The following is an 18,430-nucleotide window of genomic DNA, read 5'->3' on the forward strand; positions in this document are numbered from 1 at the left end:
ATTTGGGACTCTCCCACTAAAGCCAAACATGAGTGTAATCTTAGCTTGTGTGGCTAGATTTTTTTTATAAGTTCTGGTAGAATCACGACAATGATCATAATGGGAAGTGCTATTCTCAATGGTGCATAGTGCATGCCTAATGATCATCAGTGTGCTATGGTGCTAGCCTTGATGCCTAGTCTGCATGGAGTGGTGCTATTGGGAGTGGAGTTGCAACAACAAACAATGCACATTGGCTAGTGCATAGTGCTATTTGCAAGTCCACATGTAGATAGACGGTGAAGTCGAGAAGGGACTATCCACTAATCGAGATTCATTTCCATGTGCATGTGCAAACCTCGAGAGCAAGAGATGAGCATCATTTGTTTTGACAAAGCATCATCAGAGTTCATTGCCCAAAAGAGCGAGGAGGAGGAAACGGTTGTTAAATCGTCCCACAGAGATCAATGGTGTCGAGCATCGTGATTAGTTTGTCGAAATTTTTCTCATTGTTCTTCCTACTGAAAGCAAGAATGTAGACAAGGAGAAACACAATCTTCTTGTCCCTGATGACAAAAGGAGAATCAAAATTATACAAATAGAACTTCACCAATACAAAAGTTGCAAAAGTGAAGATGATGGAGATTGTAATAGACATGATCGACATGATGATGGATACCGGGGTAGACATAATTGGCGTGAAAAAAGTATGAAAGTCAAAGAGAGCATGATAGAGAGGATGATTTCAAGATAGAAGGGATCATAGCCACAAGGATGCAATGATTGAAGACTCACAGAAAGTATGCTAATCACACGTATGAAAATTTCTAATATGCATATAGAGTATCCCATAACTGGCACTTGCATTAGACACTCTTCCTTTATTTCTCCCAAGATCTCACCTTGCATGATAGGTACTTCAAGTGAACTGCTTAATTCCAATAAGAGCGTATGCCAAAGGCACATTTTTTCCATCCGGTTTTTTCCCTTTGGTCATCCAAGTTTTAGACCCTAATCTAGAAACACATTATCTTCTTGTATATATTCCTTCTACATCAACAATAAGGAAATGGCTACCCATATCAATCAGCAACAACTTGGAGCAAGAGTTGCATATCTCACATACTTATCAAGAGCATCTCTTACCTTCAAGGGAAACAACAAAGCTCGTTAAAAAAATGAGACAACAACAACACTTCAACAAACACAAAAAAAATGCAGAATGGCAAACAAAGACAATGGACAAAAAATGACAACTTCAGCAAGCGAGCTCTCAATAACAAAACATAAGGAGCTCCACAGTGCGGAATCTAGTGAAATATTGCAAGTCAACGACAAAGATAGATACATCAAAATAACTCTTCACGGCAAAAAGTGGCAACAAAAAAAATAATGCAGAACTAGATGCAAAATTGCCTCAACAATTGAAGTACAGCATATGCATCAACCATGCCGCATGAGATATGAAGCACTCAAGGAAGGGTGGAGCGACATCAATGACAACACACTTCCCAAGCTAAAGACCAACCTTGAAGATAAAGCTAAAGACAACCCTAATCACAAGACTCCACATGGTCATCTCAAGGGATGACATGAGCTAGGAAGGGGGCAATGCTAATGGATTGACCATACGGGTGCCCACCTGGCCGGACACATAGCCGAACACTATATTTGTAGTATATTATCTTTTTGAGATAGTTAGCTACACTATGTGTAGATCCTGATTTTAGAGTAGCATGTCAATTCCCTAGGTTGTAATTTTTTCATGATAATTGTAAAGGTCCATCTGAGCCAACCACTAGCCATTTAGAAAGCCCTAGGTATAAATGTCAATAACTTTAATGTGATGATAATTGTAAAGGTCCATTTGAGCCAACCACTAGCCATTTAGAAAGTCCTAGGTATAAAGATCAATAACTTTAATGTGAAAAGAGGTTTATCATTTGAAGAGAAAGGAGCTCTACAAAACGTATGCTCAAGCTACTAAGCTCCTCCAACTTGTAATCAACTTTTCTAATGATTGGGTAATCCAATTTCACTTTTGAAACTTGCATTGTGCTCCTCTCTTTTTTCTCTTTATGTAATTGTAATCATTATCAGTTTTTTTGAGGTTTGCAACTATGTGTTAGTGAGCCTAATCTTCATATTTGAGTTCTTAAAACACTATTTTTTGATGGTTTGACCATAGGAGAGTGTTCTTAGACCATAGGCAACATTTTTTGTATGTTTTGTTGTAGTTTTTAGGACCTTTTTCATGATGGATCATGATTTTGGTACCTTGTCGGATTGTGACCAGACTTGCTAGGATAGTGTCCTGCATGTCATAGACCTCCTCCTAAAGTTTTGTTGCATTTCAAGTCCATTCGAGTGCAAAAATGGCATGGACCTAGAGCAATGAGAAAGGACATAGGTAAATTTTCATGATCATTGAGTGCTGGTTTGCTTGTTGAGTTGTGTGTTTGCTTGCTAAGGTTCACTTGTTGAGATTGACAACCTCAAAGAGTCCCCGTGCCCCATCCGAATCACTTCCCTGAGTATTGACATTATGTTAGTGCCAAATAGCTATGCTACAAACTTCCATCACGGCAACCCGCTAACATGCACAATGTACATTGAGGTGCATTTTCACTATTTCAGAAAGAGACTCTTAGCTAGAGAGATCATCTTCCTTATACATCAACACAAGAAAAACTTCTAGATTTATTCACAAAGAATCTACATGATGAGAATTTTGAAACTTTTCTACAAAGTTTTGGTCTTGCTTCTCTTTATGGACTGATCATGTCCATAGAGCATGGCACTTCCATATACTCAATGTGCTATCTCTCATTCATTGCATCTCTCCTTGTTGAACTTTTTCCCATGTATATGGTAGTAATGTATGCGAACAAACTTAGGATTGTTGATGCACCTTTTTCCCTCACTAGGAGGTATTTTTTTGCATGCTTTGTATTTATAGACAAATCACTCTATTTCTATTTTATTTTATGTTTTCACACTAAGTAATACATTCTTTATTGCTTGCCTTGAGCTTCTTCTCCATCTCCAAGTTGTGCATGCCTTTGTACAACCCTAAATCCAAAAATGGCTCTTTGTTTATGACTCATATCAATCCCTTTGATTTATGGATGACTATAAGAACACTTTGGGTTTGTATGCTCTTGTGGTTGGCATGCATATCATTTTCTGTAAATCAAAGATTCTTACCTTAAACATGAAGAATTGGCATACTTCTTTGTGGCCTGGTCAGGTTATGGAGCCTTTTGACATTGTTTATCATTTGAGATATCCTTTGGCCTGGTGTGTTACTTCTTTAGCCATATTGAAGGGAGTGGGTGCTTCAAAATGTAATGTACCAATTGCATTCTTGAAAACATTCCACTTAGTCTTTGGATGTTTGTTTGTGGATTTTGATATTGTTTTTGATTGCCTATATCTAGTTCTTACTACCACTGTTGCATTGTGTTCTAGCTCTATCGATGCTCTCATGTCAAAAGTCTTCGACTCTTTTGGGCAAAACAAGCATCATAAGATATCCTTGAAGTTTCTATCAATGAATTGGGTGTTATCTTTTAAGTGATTTGGAGGGTTGAATATTTTGAATATACATATTCATGTGTTTTGTGTTTACTGGCAAGACTATGTTGTTGGTTGATTTTGACTTGGTGGAGTTAAATGTTGGAATGGATGCTGCTTTGCTTTAGGCCATTTGCATACTTCCTTTTGGGATACGAGCTCATGTGCCACCTTCAGAGAGTCTTGTTTGCTCTTACCAAGGGATCACTCCTATACATGTTTTCAAGCTCATTCATGTGAGTATGTGTGTGCGTACCTAAGTGTGTGTGTGTGCAATATATATATGTTGTATCTATCCAATGGATCTAACTTGCATTTTCTAACGGGCCAATCTTACGCATATTTTCAAGCTCAAACATGTAAGTATGTGTGTACGTACCTAAGTGTGTATATAAATGTGTGTGTGTTTTTGTGTGCGTGTGCGAATGTGTGTGTCTATCCTTATATATCCACAGGACACACATCACATTCTCTCTATCTCTCCCTTGTTGGCATCCCTCACCACACCACCTCTCTCTCTCTCTCTCTCTCTCTCTCTCTCTCTCAATGGACGGCCTCCAGAGAGAGAGAGAGAGAGAGAGAGAGAGAGAGAGAGAGAGAGTATGGAAGATCAATGTAATGAAAGCTCTTTGATATCTTTCAAAGTGGTGGTGTGTATTAAAAAGAGTTAAATTTGAGCCACCGAACAACCCCTTTCTCTCTCTCTCTCTCTCACTTTAACATGGACATGGTAAATGAAGAGTATACCAAGGTTCACCTGCAAAAAATAGAACTCAATGAGTCAACTTCAAGTAATTCATGTACTCTACAACATCTTGCACTATAATTTCATCATCTATGTAATTGAACCATAATTAATAGTTTTTTCTTAAACCATAATTAAAATCAAGCAAGGAGTTTGTCTCTAGAGAGGGAGAGTGAGAGAGGAGTACATTCTAAGATGTGTGTCAAGCTACATAAATTCCAACACTCAATGTATGTTAAGCTACATAAATGACCATCACCATAAATAAAATAAGATCTTGGAAGCATCACTTGGTGTCCAAACTATCCAAGGTCCAATGTGATGCACACTTTGTCCAAGGCATCGAGTAGGGTGACCCAGCACATACATCTCTATCCTCCAACCAAGACAACTGCGGGGGGGGGCGTTACTATGTATAAATTGTGTATATCACGTGCACTCAAGGACTATTTCTAAAACTCCTCATCTGTGAATTTTTGAAAGATAAACTACACCATTTTCCTATTCAATCTGTATTTTTTTTTCAATTCCACTTTATGGTACCCTTTTGTATGTGAAAATGTAAAAAAAATATATTTAATAACCCTTTTTACTGCACTCACATGATAGTCACATAATCATTTAGTGACATCCTTGAGGACAACTATCACCATATGAATATAGTGTATTAAGTGAGAGTTGTTCCCCCACCTCCTCAATACTCACATAGGCATGGCCACTATGATGGTCAATATTAACTTTTATGTGATAATATCTATGCAAGCCATCAATATGATGGTAAATACCCAACAAAGTACCACTATCATGGTCAATATTAACTTTAATGTGATAATATCTATGCAAGCCATCAATATGATGGTCAATACCCAACAAAGTATAACGTCGATAACACTTATTCATGTTTACAAAAACATACTCAATGTTAAAACTTAAACTACAGAACAAATAAATATAAACCATTTTCAAGAAGTTTCATTTTGCCATACCGAACAACTTCAAAGTCTTCAATGATGTGAACAACATCATTAGCACGTAAAGGGCCCCTCCAAAATTGTGAACTCATGTGAACTTTTTTGTGAAATATTTGATTATCATAGATACAATAGTAAATTACCATTAAAAAATGACGGTGGCTACATGTGAATCCATGTCACGTATTGTATAGTGGTAGGCCATCTCTACCTAAACAAAGATAAATAAAAGCAAATATCGAAGTTCTATTTAAACAAACTTATATTCTTCCAAAAATGATAAAGTGTCATGCAATAAGTCAGTAAACTTATCATACACTTCTTGACAACCACAACCCCTCTAAATTCTCATTGTTTCATTTTGATGTGCAAGGGATGAACGCATGCATATTCCAAAATCAAAATAGTATTTACAAAAAACCAATCTCATTTAACAAAAATAAAATTTTGATTAAAAAAAAGTCAAAGAAAGAATCATGTCACCTAGCCTATATATAGTTGCCTTGTCTTTGATGGTTGTCGGTCCAAAAAATATAGTGTTGAAGTTAAATGCAAAGAAAGTAGCTATTATCTATTTACGAATAAATATAACTGATAATCAATCCCATTAAACAATTAGTTTAGAAATCACGTGCAATCGTGTTTTCTTACCTCTAAGGCATGGATAACCCAATGACTTACATTGCAATTTCCTACAATTGATGCAACAAAAAATTGAAATCCCACTTTGAAAAAATTTATATCCTGGAGCTTTACATCAGCTTGAGAAGAAATGATGTAAAAGAGGATGTCTTCTATTTACAATTTCAATAATCCATATGTGCATGCTTACCCAATTGCAACCTACAACAATTCTTTAAATATAAAATGTTTGGAGTTTGAGTCAACTCTATTTCATTATGATCCCTTGACCACAACCTTTTCATAGACTGAGGTTTGTACATGTGATATTACCACATATAACTTATTATGTGAAAAAACAAGTGTTGCCAAATATAATCCCAAGAGGCCCACCAATGTCTTTCCTTGTGCCTTATTTATGGTCATTCCAAATGCCAACCTTATAGGAAACTATTTGCACCTTGTTTGGAAAGGTAGTCCTTGAGAATTCCTAGCAATGAGATTTATCCTTGGAACCAATACTTAGTCTCCATAGTTTGAACCTATGATATCTCTACTTCTACGAATCTGCAAAGAAATTGCCTACATGTTAACCTTAATTCCAGTTAAAAGTCCCCTTCTTGGATCCAAATTGTGCAATAGCGTGACAATAGCATTTTCTTTCAAACATAACACATGTGGTAGAAAATCTCACCTAAATCCAAGCTATTCACAAATTCAAATATACACAAAGCACTACACCCTTCTGATTTACATAGTGAGTCCACACTCAAATATTCTATGTAATGTCCAAACATCTTGTGTAGAGCATAATCATTGACCACATCAATATCCTTGTTGCAAGGTGTAATAACTCCCCTATCTTTAAACAATCCTATAGGATCCTCGACACTCTGAATATCTCCATAAACAATTTTGCAACAAAGGGATCTTTAAAACCCTATTCAAAGGGGTGGTAAGAATAGTGACTAGAGTTTTGTCAGCTTATCTCAATAGATTCTCCTCATCTCAACTATTATGATTGAAGTTTAACAGCTTGCAGGAATAAGGGATGATGAGAAGATGTCAAGAACTCAAATTTTAAGATGTTGCAACAAAGGGCTCTCACACGTGTGGTAAGGATAGTGACTTAAGTTTATGTCAACATCCCTCAACATATTCTCCCCTTCTCCCCATCTCAACTATTACAATTGAAGGTTACCAACTTGCAGGCATATGAGATAGAGGGAGACAGAGAGAGTGAGTGAGAGAGTGTCTGACTAGCAATTGTTTGAGTGCAACTAATAACACTACAAGTCCATAAATATATATTTTATTAGTGTGTGTGAGAGAGAGAGGGAGGCAGATAGTGTTAATGAGAAACATATCGACTGGAGTTACATTGACTTAGCTCAACATTTTCTAAGTCCTTATTCTTTTCATCTCAACTATTGTGATTGAAATTTATCAACTTGCATGCATATGAGATAATGAGAATCTATGTGGCCTTCTTTAGTGATCACTTTAAAGAACTCTCCAATCTCTACAATTGGGAGAACCTATGATTGGCAAGAAAGGTCTCTCTATTTAAAAGGGGACTCATGTCTATTACTACTATTTACTCTCTTAATATGGACTCTACTCTCTCCCTCTCCCCATAATAGAAATGGAGAAAATCCACAATGAGAGAGAGAGAGAGAGAGAGAGTTGTGATTATATTCATTTGAAGTACCTAAAGGTTTCTTGGTCACAATAGAAATATAAAAAGTCCCCCATAATAGACATAGAAAAAACTCACAAGGGGGAGAGAGAGAGAGAGAGAGAGAGAGAGAGAGAGAGAGAGAATGTTATAAATTACCTATCAACTATTTACTTCACTTACAATAATATTTAATTCCATTAGAGATATATACCAAGAGCAACTACATAACTTGAAATCTACTGGTACGAAAGGAGACCTCTGTCGTACCGACAAACACCCAAACCAATGGTGCTCCAACTACAAGGAAAGAGAATAGTGATGAGGTCTCTTGAAGCTTTTATATTTACACAATCTTCTCTCTCCCTCCCTCTCCCTCTCTCTCTCTCTCTCTCTCTCTCTCTCTCTCTCTCTCTCTCTCACTCTCACACACACACACACACACACATTCCCCATATGATCGAATGTTAATTAGTGATTAGTTGAAATGACTTTTTGTGTCTTTCCAAGCTTGATAATGATTTTTTTGTATTTTTTGGTCCTAGTGTTTTTTTGGGCTTCAAATCTCTCTCTCTCTCTCTCTCTCTCTCTCTCTCTCTCTCTCTCTCTCTCTCTCTCTCTCTCTCTCTCTCTCTCTCTGTGTGTGTGTGTGTGTGTCTGTGTGTGTGTGTGTGTGTGTGTGTGTGTGTGTGTGTGTGTCGCTCTCTCTCTACATGCAATGATTTTTTTGTGTCTTTATAAGCTCGATAATGATTTCTTTTTTATGCTTTCTTGGTCCTAGTGTTCTTTTGGCCTTGAGCAACCTCTCTCTCTCTCTCTCTCTCTCTCTCTCTCTCTCTCTCTCTCTCTCTCTCTCTCTCTCTCTCTCTCTCTCTCTCTATACATGCAATGATTTTTTTTATGTCTTTATGGGCTCGAGAATGATTTCTTTTTTATGTTTTCTTGGTCCTAGTGTTTTTTTGGCCTTGAGCAATCTCTCTCTCTCTCTCTCTCTCTCTCTCTCTCTCTCTCTCTGTGTGTGTGTGTGTGTGTGTGTGTGTGTGTGTGTGTGTGTGTGTGTGTGTGTGTGTGTGTGTGTGTGTGTGTGTGTGTGTGTGTGTCTGCTTGTACACATTGTCAAAGGTATGGTAACATTAGAAATTACATCCTTTTTTGTCGAGATTGTAATCAACACATTTATAAGAGTTTCAGTGTTATAAGGCCCCCCCCTCCCCCGGCCCCCCTTCGACTCATCCCTCGAATGATGTATTCTATAAAAATCATCGTTAACCATTCAATTATGTATTCAATATATAATGAGTGTGATCAATTGCAAGAAGAGTGTCTCCCTCCCACTTGTCAAGCCTTCTGGGTGAGTGAGGTTGAGCTTTACCGCATGCAATACATCAATGCCCGATAGACAACAAACTCAAATTCCCTATGGAATCAACAAAACCAAATACACTCTAGAGATGATGTGGTAGGTGAAAGCCGAGATGCCCCATGCATGTGACAACTTCACAATTTCCTTTCACCTCTCCTTGCCCGCTAGGAATGCAATGGTCGGCGTGGGAATAAACACCAATGAGGAAGCTACACGTCTCCCAATTGGTGTTTTTTGGATTGATGCAAAGGGCTTTACCATGGTGGTGTGTGTATGTAATAATTGTGGTGTTTGTATAGACATAGAGAAATAGAGAGAGAGAGAGAGAGAGAGAGAGAGAGAGATATGGGGGGGGGGAGATGATGCTTCTATGCAAGAAATCAGACTTGAAAGAGGGTTCACATTTTCTCTCGACTAAGGTAGACAACAAAGGCCAGGTTAGCACGTGCATCATCAGATGATGCTTATGCGGCAAAAACGAAGGCACACTAAGATAGAGGCAAGTGTTTCATCCTGAGGGGGGTGGAGCATGTGGCGGATATTTCGTGGCGGCGGGATGGGCAAATAAGGGCCGTCTCTCTTGACCCACCGCATTCAAAAAAGATTGCACTAGACTTTAACGTCTTCAAACTAAATATAAAAATTCAATGATAAATTTAAAAATGTGTATGTGGAAAAGGAATTTCATTAAAAACTTTAGTATTTTGGAGCACAAAAATTGCAACAAAACTGACAGATGGCACGTGTCTTAGTGTGAGGGGGTGACGCATGTGTCAAATATTGTGGCAGCAAGATGGGAAAATAAGGACCGTCTCTCTCATCAAGCTGTATTTAAAAAAGATTGCACTAAATTGTAGACTTTATCATCTTCAAATTTTACAATGTGTATGTAAGAAGGGAATTGCACTAAACCTAGGTATACGATCAAAACTTTAAGTATTTTTTAGCACGAAAATTGCAACAAAACTGTTGGATTAGTCAAAAGTCCATAATTGAGTCATTAAACATGTGTAGTTGTAACTTGTGACCAATATTAGAAAAAACTCGGGATCTAGTACATTTTAACTGGTTGATTTTGTTGAATCCTGATTAGATCTTGAACTTGCCCTTAAGAAAATCAAGAGAATTTCAAGTTTGCACTTATTTTCACAGATTAGGGAAAATGTATTTTTTTAGGCCTACTTGTGACTTTGACGACTCCAGCTTGTGGGAACTAGAGTGCTTCGTTAGCCATACCTGTATTGAATTAAAGTGGGTCCAAGGATAAGAGAAAATAAGAACCTAGAAGAAAAATGATGTGTGTGTGTGTGTGTGCGTGTGTGTGTGTGTGTGTGTGTGTGTGAGTGAGAGAGAGAGAGAGAGAGAGAGAGAGGGGTTGTGCTTTGTTTTCCACAAATCTTTTTACCTTAAGTTGACATAATCCTATTTTGACAATGTGATGATATTCTAGTGCGACTGTTGATATGTCTATATATGTTTTTAGATTTTAGATTGTATCAATTCTTTGATTCAATCTAGATATATTGTCTAAATTCTTGTCATTTATATATGCCACTTCAACCTTCTTAAAGGAATTAAAATCGACGAATTCTATTATTTGATGCTATTAATTATGTCTAAGATATTTATTAATCGGGAGGTGAGACGTTAAAATGAAGGGGGGAGAGAGAGAGAGAGAGTCAAAGCGTGTTAGATTTTTACTTGAGAGCATGTTTGGGATACGGATAATAGTGTTTCAGAGGTGTACCTCGCAAAAAAACACAAAGAGAGTTAGAGTTTGGTCAAGGTCAATGTTTGTAATCATAGAAGATGGCAATGTTATTAATTGTTTGTTGTTCCATCTTTATGTTTGAGAAAAAAAACATGCAAGTCTCCTTACATGGGGGAGTTTGCACAATCCTCCCCAATTTTTATAATACAAGGGAACGTGACATTCCCAAGCTGCGTGTAATTTTTAGTGCGTTCATTAACTGCGTTCTCAGTGTCAAACATTAGAAAATGGTAATGCTTACTCACCTTGTGATTATCGTCGATGCACACAGATTGCATTTAACCTTTCGTATCACCGCACTGCTCTGAAAAAACATGATAGTTGAGACGGAGTGGACATTGCAAAGCCTGAAGCTGTATCATAAGTGTCATAAAACCTAATATCTAACCAATCTAAATGGTTTTCTCATATTAAACTGATCATTTAATGTGGGAGAATAAACGAGAACAAGGTTTAAAATATAGACATGTGGTTATGGATCTATCTCAGCATGGGTGCCAAGGTTAAAGGGGTCCAAATGGGAGATGGTCTGTGGGTTGCTTCTTGCTACTCCATGTGATATCAGAACTCCCAAGTGAGAACATGAATCTGCTGTCTGGTAGACCTGCGATTTTCTTTTCGAAGTGCACCACATTCAGCATACATATTGACCAAGGCATTGCTAAGCACAATTTTTTTTTGAAATGGCCCTTGTTGAAGTGTTCCACATTTGGCATGCATATCGACCAAGACAATGCCAAGCATGCCATCTCTTTTCGAGAGCAATTTTCATAGACCCACATGCCTATAAGATGCACACGTAGGTGATAGCATCTAGAGAAAGGTTGGAGATAGGCCCTCGCTTTGCATCTACTAAAAAAGCCCAGACCTTGCTTGCCCGGACATTGTTGGGCATACCCTGCAATCAGTGTGTTCCAAAACACATCTCACAAAGGAGAACCACATCTTGCATACATATCGACCAAGGCATTGACAAGCATGGCAATTGTTTGCAACAACCCCTTACTAACAATATCAGAGTTTGCCAACCACAACAATTTCTTGTTGAAGTGTCCCATAATTGGCGTAGTCAATGCACTCCAAGAGATGACATTCGGGACATGAAGCTCCTCAAGCACGTTTTGTGCTTTCTGAAGTGCACCACATTCATCATACATATCAACCAAGCCCATTGCCAAGCACGACAATTTTATAAAAAAGTCCTAGTGAAAGTGTCCCACGTTTGACGTACGTATCAACAAAGGCAGGGCCAAGTATTCCATCTCTTTTAGAGAGCCTGTTGCATAGAGCCACATGCCTGCAAGATGCGCATGTAGGTGATAGCATCTGGAGAAGGTCTCCCGCTTCGCACCTGTTGAAAACAACCCATAGATTGCTGGCATGGCCGTTGTCGGGCATATCTTGCAATCAGTGCATTTTAAAAGAAGGCATCCCACACAGGAGCACCACATTTGGCGTACATATCAACCAAGGCATTGCCAAACACAAAGAGTTTTCTACAACAACCCATGATTAACAACATCATAGTGAATTTTGAAGCCCATATCGGTATCTTGCGTACAAACACATGCCTTGTAGATGAACGCGTATGTGATTGCATTTTGGAGAGAGGCAGTCGCTTTGGATCCGATGAAAATAGCTGAGAGTTTTCTGTCCCTACTCCTATTGCACGTATCCTGTAATCAATGCACTCCAAGAGACAGAATTGGGAATAGGAAGCTGCTCAAGCTCGTTTGCCAAGCACGACAATTTTTATGAACAACCCTTGCTGAAGTGTCCCACATTTGGCACACATATAGACCGAGGCATTGCCAAGCGCGCCATTTATTTTTGAGAGAAATTTTCATAGAGCCACATGCTTGCAAGATGCACACGTAGGTGATAGCTTCTAGAGAAATTCCCTCGCTTTGCACCTGCTTAAAAAATCCCAGAGCTTGTCGGCCCGCATATCCTGTAGTTTGTGGGTTCCAAAAGACGGCATCCGCACAGGAGCACCACATCTGGCATAGACATCGACCAAGGCATTGCCAAGCATGGAAATTTTTTTCATCAGCCCCTTACTACCAATATTGGAGTGAATTTTTAAGCCCACAAAAACGTCTTGTGTGCCTTCAAGATGCACTCTTATGTGATTGCATCTAGAGAGAAGCCCTCGCTCTACATCCATTGAAAATAGCTGAGAGCTTTCCGACCTTGCTCTTGTTGTGCGTATCTAGAAATCAATGCACTCCAAGAGATGGCATTCGAGACCGGAAGATCCACAATCACATTTTGTGCTTTCTCAAGTGCACCACATTTAGCATATGTCTCAACCAAGGCATTGCCAAGTATGGAAAATTTTTGCAACAACCCCTGACTAACAATATAAGAGTCAATTTATAAGCCCATGTCGGAATCTTGCGTACAAAAACATGCCTACAAGATGCATGCTTATGTGATTGCATATGGAGAGAGGCCCTACCTTTGCATCCGTTGCAAATAGCCAAGAGCTTTCTGGCCCTGCTCTTGTTGCGTGTATCCGACAATCAATACACTCCAAGAGATGACACTTGGGATGGGAAGTTTTGGGCATATTCTGCAGAAAATGCATTCCAAGCGAAGAGCATGCCTTAAAGAAATTTCATGTTTCCATGACGGCACCACATTTGACATACATATGGACCAACGCATTCCTAAGCAGCGCTAGTTGATTGTGAATTATCTTACCCATATGAGAGTCTTGCGTAAGAACATAAGCCAAGTACGACAATTTTTTGAAACAGCCATATCGAAAGTGCCCCACAGTTGGCGTACATTCCAACAATCAATGCACTGCAGGAGACGACATTCGGGAGTAGAAGCTCCACAAGCACATTTTGTGCTTTCTGAAGAGCAGTACATTTAGCATACGTATCGACCAAGGCATTTTCCAAGCATGAAATTTTTTTGAAAAAGCCCCAGCTGAAGTGTCCCACATTTGGTGTACGTATTGACGAAGGCAGTTCCAAGCACGCCATCTCTTTTACAGAGCATCTTGCATCAAGCCACATGCCTGCAAGATGCATATGTAGGTGATAGCATTTGGAGAGAGGCCCTCGCTTCGCACCTGTTCAAAACAACCCATAGCTTCCTGGCCCGACCGTTGTCGGGCATATCTTGCAATCAATGCATTCCAAAAGACGACATCCCGCACACGAGCACCACATTTGGTGTACATATCAACCAATTGCCAGGCCCGACAATTTTCTGCCACAACCCTTGACTAACAATATCAGAGTGAAATTTTAAGCCCATATCGGCATCTTGCGTTCACACATGGCTTTAAGATACACACATATGTGATTGCTTCTGGTGAGAGGCCCTTGCTTGATATCCTCTGAAAACAACCGAGAGATTCTGGACCGGCTCCTGGTGTGCTTATCCCACAATCAATGCACTGGGGCAAGAAGCTCCTCAAGCTTGTTTTGTGCTTTCTAAAGTGCACCACATTCAGCATACGTATCGACTAAGGCATTCCCAAACACAACAAGTTTTATAAAAAACCCTTGTTGAAGTGTCCCACATTTGTTATACATATTGACCAAGGCAGTGCCAAGCACGCCATCTCTTTTTGAGAGCAATTTGCATTGGATTGTTTTCAGCAGGTGCAAAGCGAAGGCCTTTCTCCAAACGTTGTCACCTACGTGTGCATCTTGCAAGCATGTCGCTCTGAGCTTGCTGGCCCTGTTGTTGTTGGGCATATTCTGCAATCGGTGCATTCCAAAAGACGACATCCCGCAAAGGAGCACCACATATGGCATACATATTGACCAAGGCATTGCCAAGCATGGCATTTTTTGCAACAGACCCTTACTAACAATATCAGAGTGAAGTTTTAAGTCCAAACCATCGTCTTGTGTGCTTTCAAGATGCACGCGTATGTGATTGCATCTAGAGAGAGGCTCTCGCTCTGCAGCTGCTAAGAACAGCTGAGAGATTTCTTGCGTTGCTCCTGTTGTGAATATCCTGTAGTCAATGCACTACAAGGGACAATATTTGGGACAAGAAGCTTCACAGACACGCTTTGTGCTTTTTGAAGTGCACCACATTTAGCATACGTCTCGACCAAGTCATTGCCAAGCATGTCAATTTTTTGCAACAGCCCCCGACGAACAATATCAGAGTGAATTTAACAATCTCCAACTAACAATTTGGGACAGGAAGCTCCACATACACGTTTTGTGCTTTTTGAAGTGCACCACGTTTAGCATATGTCTCGACCAAGGCATTGCCAAGCATGGCAATTTTTTTGCAACAGCCCCTCACTAACAATATCATAGTGAGTTTATAAGCCCATGTCGGCATCTTGCATACAACCACATGCTTTCAAGATGCACGCTTATGTGGTTTCATCTAGAGAGAGGCCCTCCCTTTGCATGCTTATCTAGAGAGAGGCCCTCACTTTGCATCCGTTGAAAACAACTAGAGCTTTTTGGCCCTGCTCTTGTTACGTTCTTCCCGCAATCAGTGCATTCCAGGAGAGGACATTCCAGATAGGAAGCTCCTCAAGCACTTTTGGTGCTTTCTCAAGCACATCACAGTTGGCATACATATTGACCAAGACAATTCCAAGGATTGCATTTTGAACTTTTTGAACAACCCCTGACTATAGCACTCTCATCATGAATTATCTCATCTAGGGGGAGGCTTTCAAAGTGCTTTCACTTTGCTTTGAATTTTGTGAAAGGAACCCAAAGCTTCCTTGCCACAACCATGTTGAGTATACCATGCAATCAAAGCACTACAAGAGACATCCGAGAAAGAATGCCCATCAAGAACTTACGTGCTTTGGTGAGGGCATCACATTCGACATACATATGGAGCATACATACTCTCATCCATGTCAACGTCTTGTGAAAGGGTATAGGCCTTCAAGATGCAAGATGCATCGAGAGACTTACCTTCGCATTCGGCGAAGTAGTATGAAAATTGTTGCTATGTGGACTCATAACCTGTGATGCTTACAAGATATTTTATCCACCCCGCAAAGATAATTTTGGAAAGGATACCCATCAATAACTTTTTGTGCTTTGTTGATGCCCTACCTGGGAGCTAAATAACTTCAAGGAGCTATTTAGCAACACGAGAACTATCGCACGTGAGTCGTGAGCATTTAGCAGTTGTATGTGCACTTTCTTGTTGTCATATTAAACCACATAACAAGCGACATTGCCTATTAAAAAGCTCTGACCACGTGGAGGCTTGAGAGCTCGAGAATTGAAAAGAGGCTGCTACGCTAACGAAGTAATAAAACCCCAAACTCATCGACAATTCCTCGACTCATCGTTGTAGAGGCTACTGTGCTCTCACAAATTCTCTGTAGTTGTTTTCTCCCCCTTGTGCTCTTGAGCAGCCCACCCCTCCATGTAGCTCATGGCCCCTTTTAATTGCAATGATCTCTCCCTTCTTAGCCCTCTAGGATCTGACCCCTCTCAACCCCCGAGGCCTTGCACCTCAATCTCCTGCACCTGGAACCTCTCGGCCCTGTTGCCTGCGTGAGGCCAGAGACCTGTTTTCTAATTTTCTCTTACTGCTCTCTTTTGCTTGTAGACATGCCTACACCACCCAGAGGCCACAATCCCTTCTCCACCTTGGCACTCCATTTATCTGCAGCGCTCCTTCTCCCTCCTGTCAAGGCCTCCCATCATGGCCCCCTTCTCCCCTCTAGCTGGTCCGACTGTTCCTTCTTTTTACACAATTGCCCACATCTCTATCCAGCTGGCGGTCTTGAGAGGTTACCTTTAAGAGTGGTAGTGCAAGTGATTTTCTTTGAGCAAGTAGGACAACAATGTATTTTGATAAGTGATCTGCCTAACAATGTAAAGGTACTCCTGCCACAAGCTGAGAGCTCCTCCCACAAACACAATGAGGATGCCATTGTTGCACAAAACAATGGACACACACAAGAAGAAGTGTGGGACTCGGTAAACAACGGGTTTGTTGCTCATATCATTAATGGGACCAATGTAAATGGAAAGATAGTGCATGCAGAGAGCACAAAGGGCAACATGCGACATCAAGAGGTTTTTGCATTGAACTAGTCGAAAGCCAGAAAATGTTTTTTGATTCAAAGAGGATGCTTCATAGGCTGTTATCTATTAAAGCATATCTCGTCTATTGTGGCAGCAAGTACTCAAACATATCCAAAAGCTCTAAAATCTATGTGAGTAATGTTCCTTCCAAAGCAGAAGTGAAAACGCGACAGCAGCAACAACAACAACAATAAACATCATAAGGAGAAGATGTCATTCTATCTTGTAGCATATAATCAGCATAAACCCTCACTCTAAGCAATAAACATACATCACCATGAGCAATTGTATAGACATACTCTCCCATCAAGAGAAACTCCCTCATGCAGGCGCATAAAGACATCTTTGGGAGCCCAAATTTTGGAGGGGGGGGGGGGGGGGGGGGGGGGGGGGGGGGGTAAATACCTAGCAAAACTGTATGTCAACATGCAACTTGACTCAACAACAGCTCATACAGGTCCTGCGAGATCTTTGATTAACAACTCACCAGCATCAATGGACTATGCCCTAAGCTGTCTGTCAGCCTAGCTCACCATATTAAGAATCTCTCTCTCTTCTCTCTCTCTCTCTCTCTCTCTCTCTCTCTCTCTCTCTGTGTGTGTGTGTGTGTGTGTGTGTGTGTGTGTGTGTGTGTGTGTGTGTGTGTGTGTGTGTGTGTGTGTGTGTGTGTGTGTGTGTGTGTGTGTGTGTGTGTGTGTGTGTGTGTGTGTGTGTGTGTGTGTGTGTGTGTGTGTGTGTTATAGCTGCTCAGCTAACAAGAACTTGAGAAAGAGCATCAAAAGGGATGCTACTCATTTTTATTAAAGCCAATCAATTGTATTAAACCCCTTTGTATTACTGAAAAATCCCGCAAAGTCCAAATCCATTGTAATATTATTGATTGCCAATGAGTCTAAAGGGGTTGAGGGTCTCCAAGTTTGTAATCATATGCACTTTTTAAGCTTTTCATTGAGCCCAAATAGTTAGGAATACATTCTTTGAACATTGCCTAAGGAATGAAAGACAACTTTTGTAATTAAAAACCTAAGTTTTGGATAATGAAAGTGAGTGTATGCTCCAGTACGGTCCTGCGAGCTCTCTGTTGTTTCAATCTTTCATGTCTCCCTCGTGCGGTGTTGCATTGCAAATCCGAGCATACTAACGCACCCGCAGGTGAAATCTCTCTCTTTCTACGTAAGTTTCTTGGGATGAAAGTGTGTTTTAGTCATGCTATCTACAAGCTGATTTTGCTCCTTATGCACAATACACGCACCAAAATGGTTTTTGATCTTAGAAATAGGTAGAGCGTGTCTAGAGGAAGCTTTAATGTGCTTCGTTCGCTAAAATTGACTGACCCAAAATAAGTTGTTTATCTTAGGCGCATTTTTTTTTAGTGTCAAAAATGACATTTGAGCACACTAGAGTGTTCAGGATACTCTGCTCATGCTAGGCGTTAAGTTTCATTGAATTCAAAGCACTGTAGCTTACAAATTCATCGGATCAAGCTTGCGGTAAGGAAAGTGGCTTTTGATGTCTGAAACCTATCTAGGTGAGAGCACTATAATGGAAATGGTCTATGAACATTGAGAATAGAGGAATTCAGAAAATTGTAATGAGCCTTTTTATGAGAATACTTTGAGAAAATAGAGGGTGAACTTGATTAGACAGAGCAACATAACCATTATACTTAATTAACT

The 18,430-nt window shown here is 39.9% G+C and overlaps 1 protein-coding gene across 1 annotated transcript; it reads left to right on the forward strand.

Moving 5' to 3' along the window:
• The first annotated feature begins 16,274 nt into the window (after nucleotides 1–16,274).
• Nucleotides 16,275–16,763, forward strand: LOC147424438 (uncharacterized). The gene has a single exon (XM_086500683.1). The coding sequence runs from the start codon at nucleotides 16,275–16,277 to the stop codon at nucleotides 16,761–16,763; it is 489 nt and encodes a 162-aa protein (XP_086356809.1).
• Nucleotides 16,764–18,430: the final 1,667 nt, after the last annotated feature.

Source organism: Adiantum capillus-veneris, chromosome 25 (assembly GCF_014529385.1).
Source record: "Adiantum capillus-veneris isolate H3 chromosome 25, ASM1452938v2, whole genome shotgun sequence".
Taxonomy (NCBI): Eukaryota; Viridiplantae; Streptophyta; class Polypodiopsida; order Polypodiales; family Pteridaceae; genus Adiantum; species Adiantum capillus-veneris.

Bases quoted from the DNA above. Each gene is read 5' to 3' on its own strand.
- LOC147424438 (XM_086500683.1), top strand. From the start codon at position 16,275: ATGCCTACACCACCCAGAGGCCACAATCCCTTCTCCACCTTGGCACTC.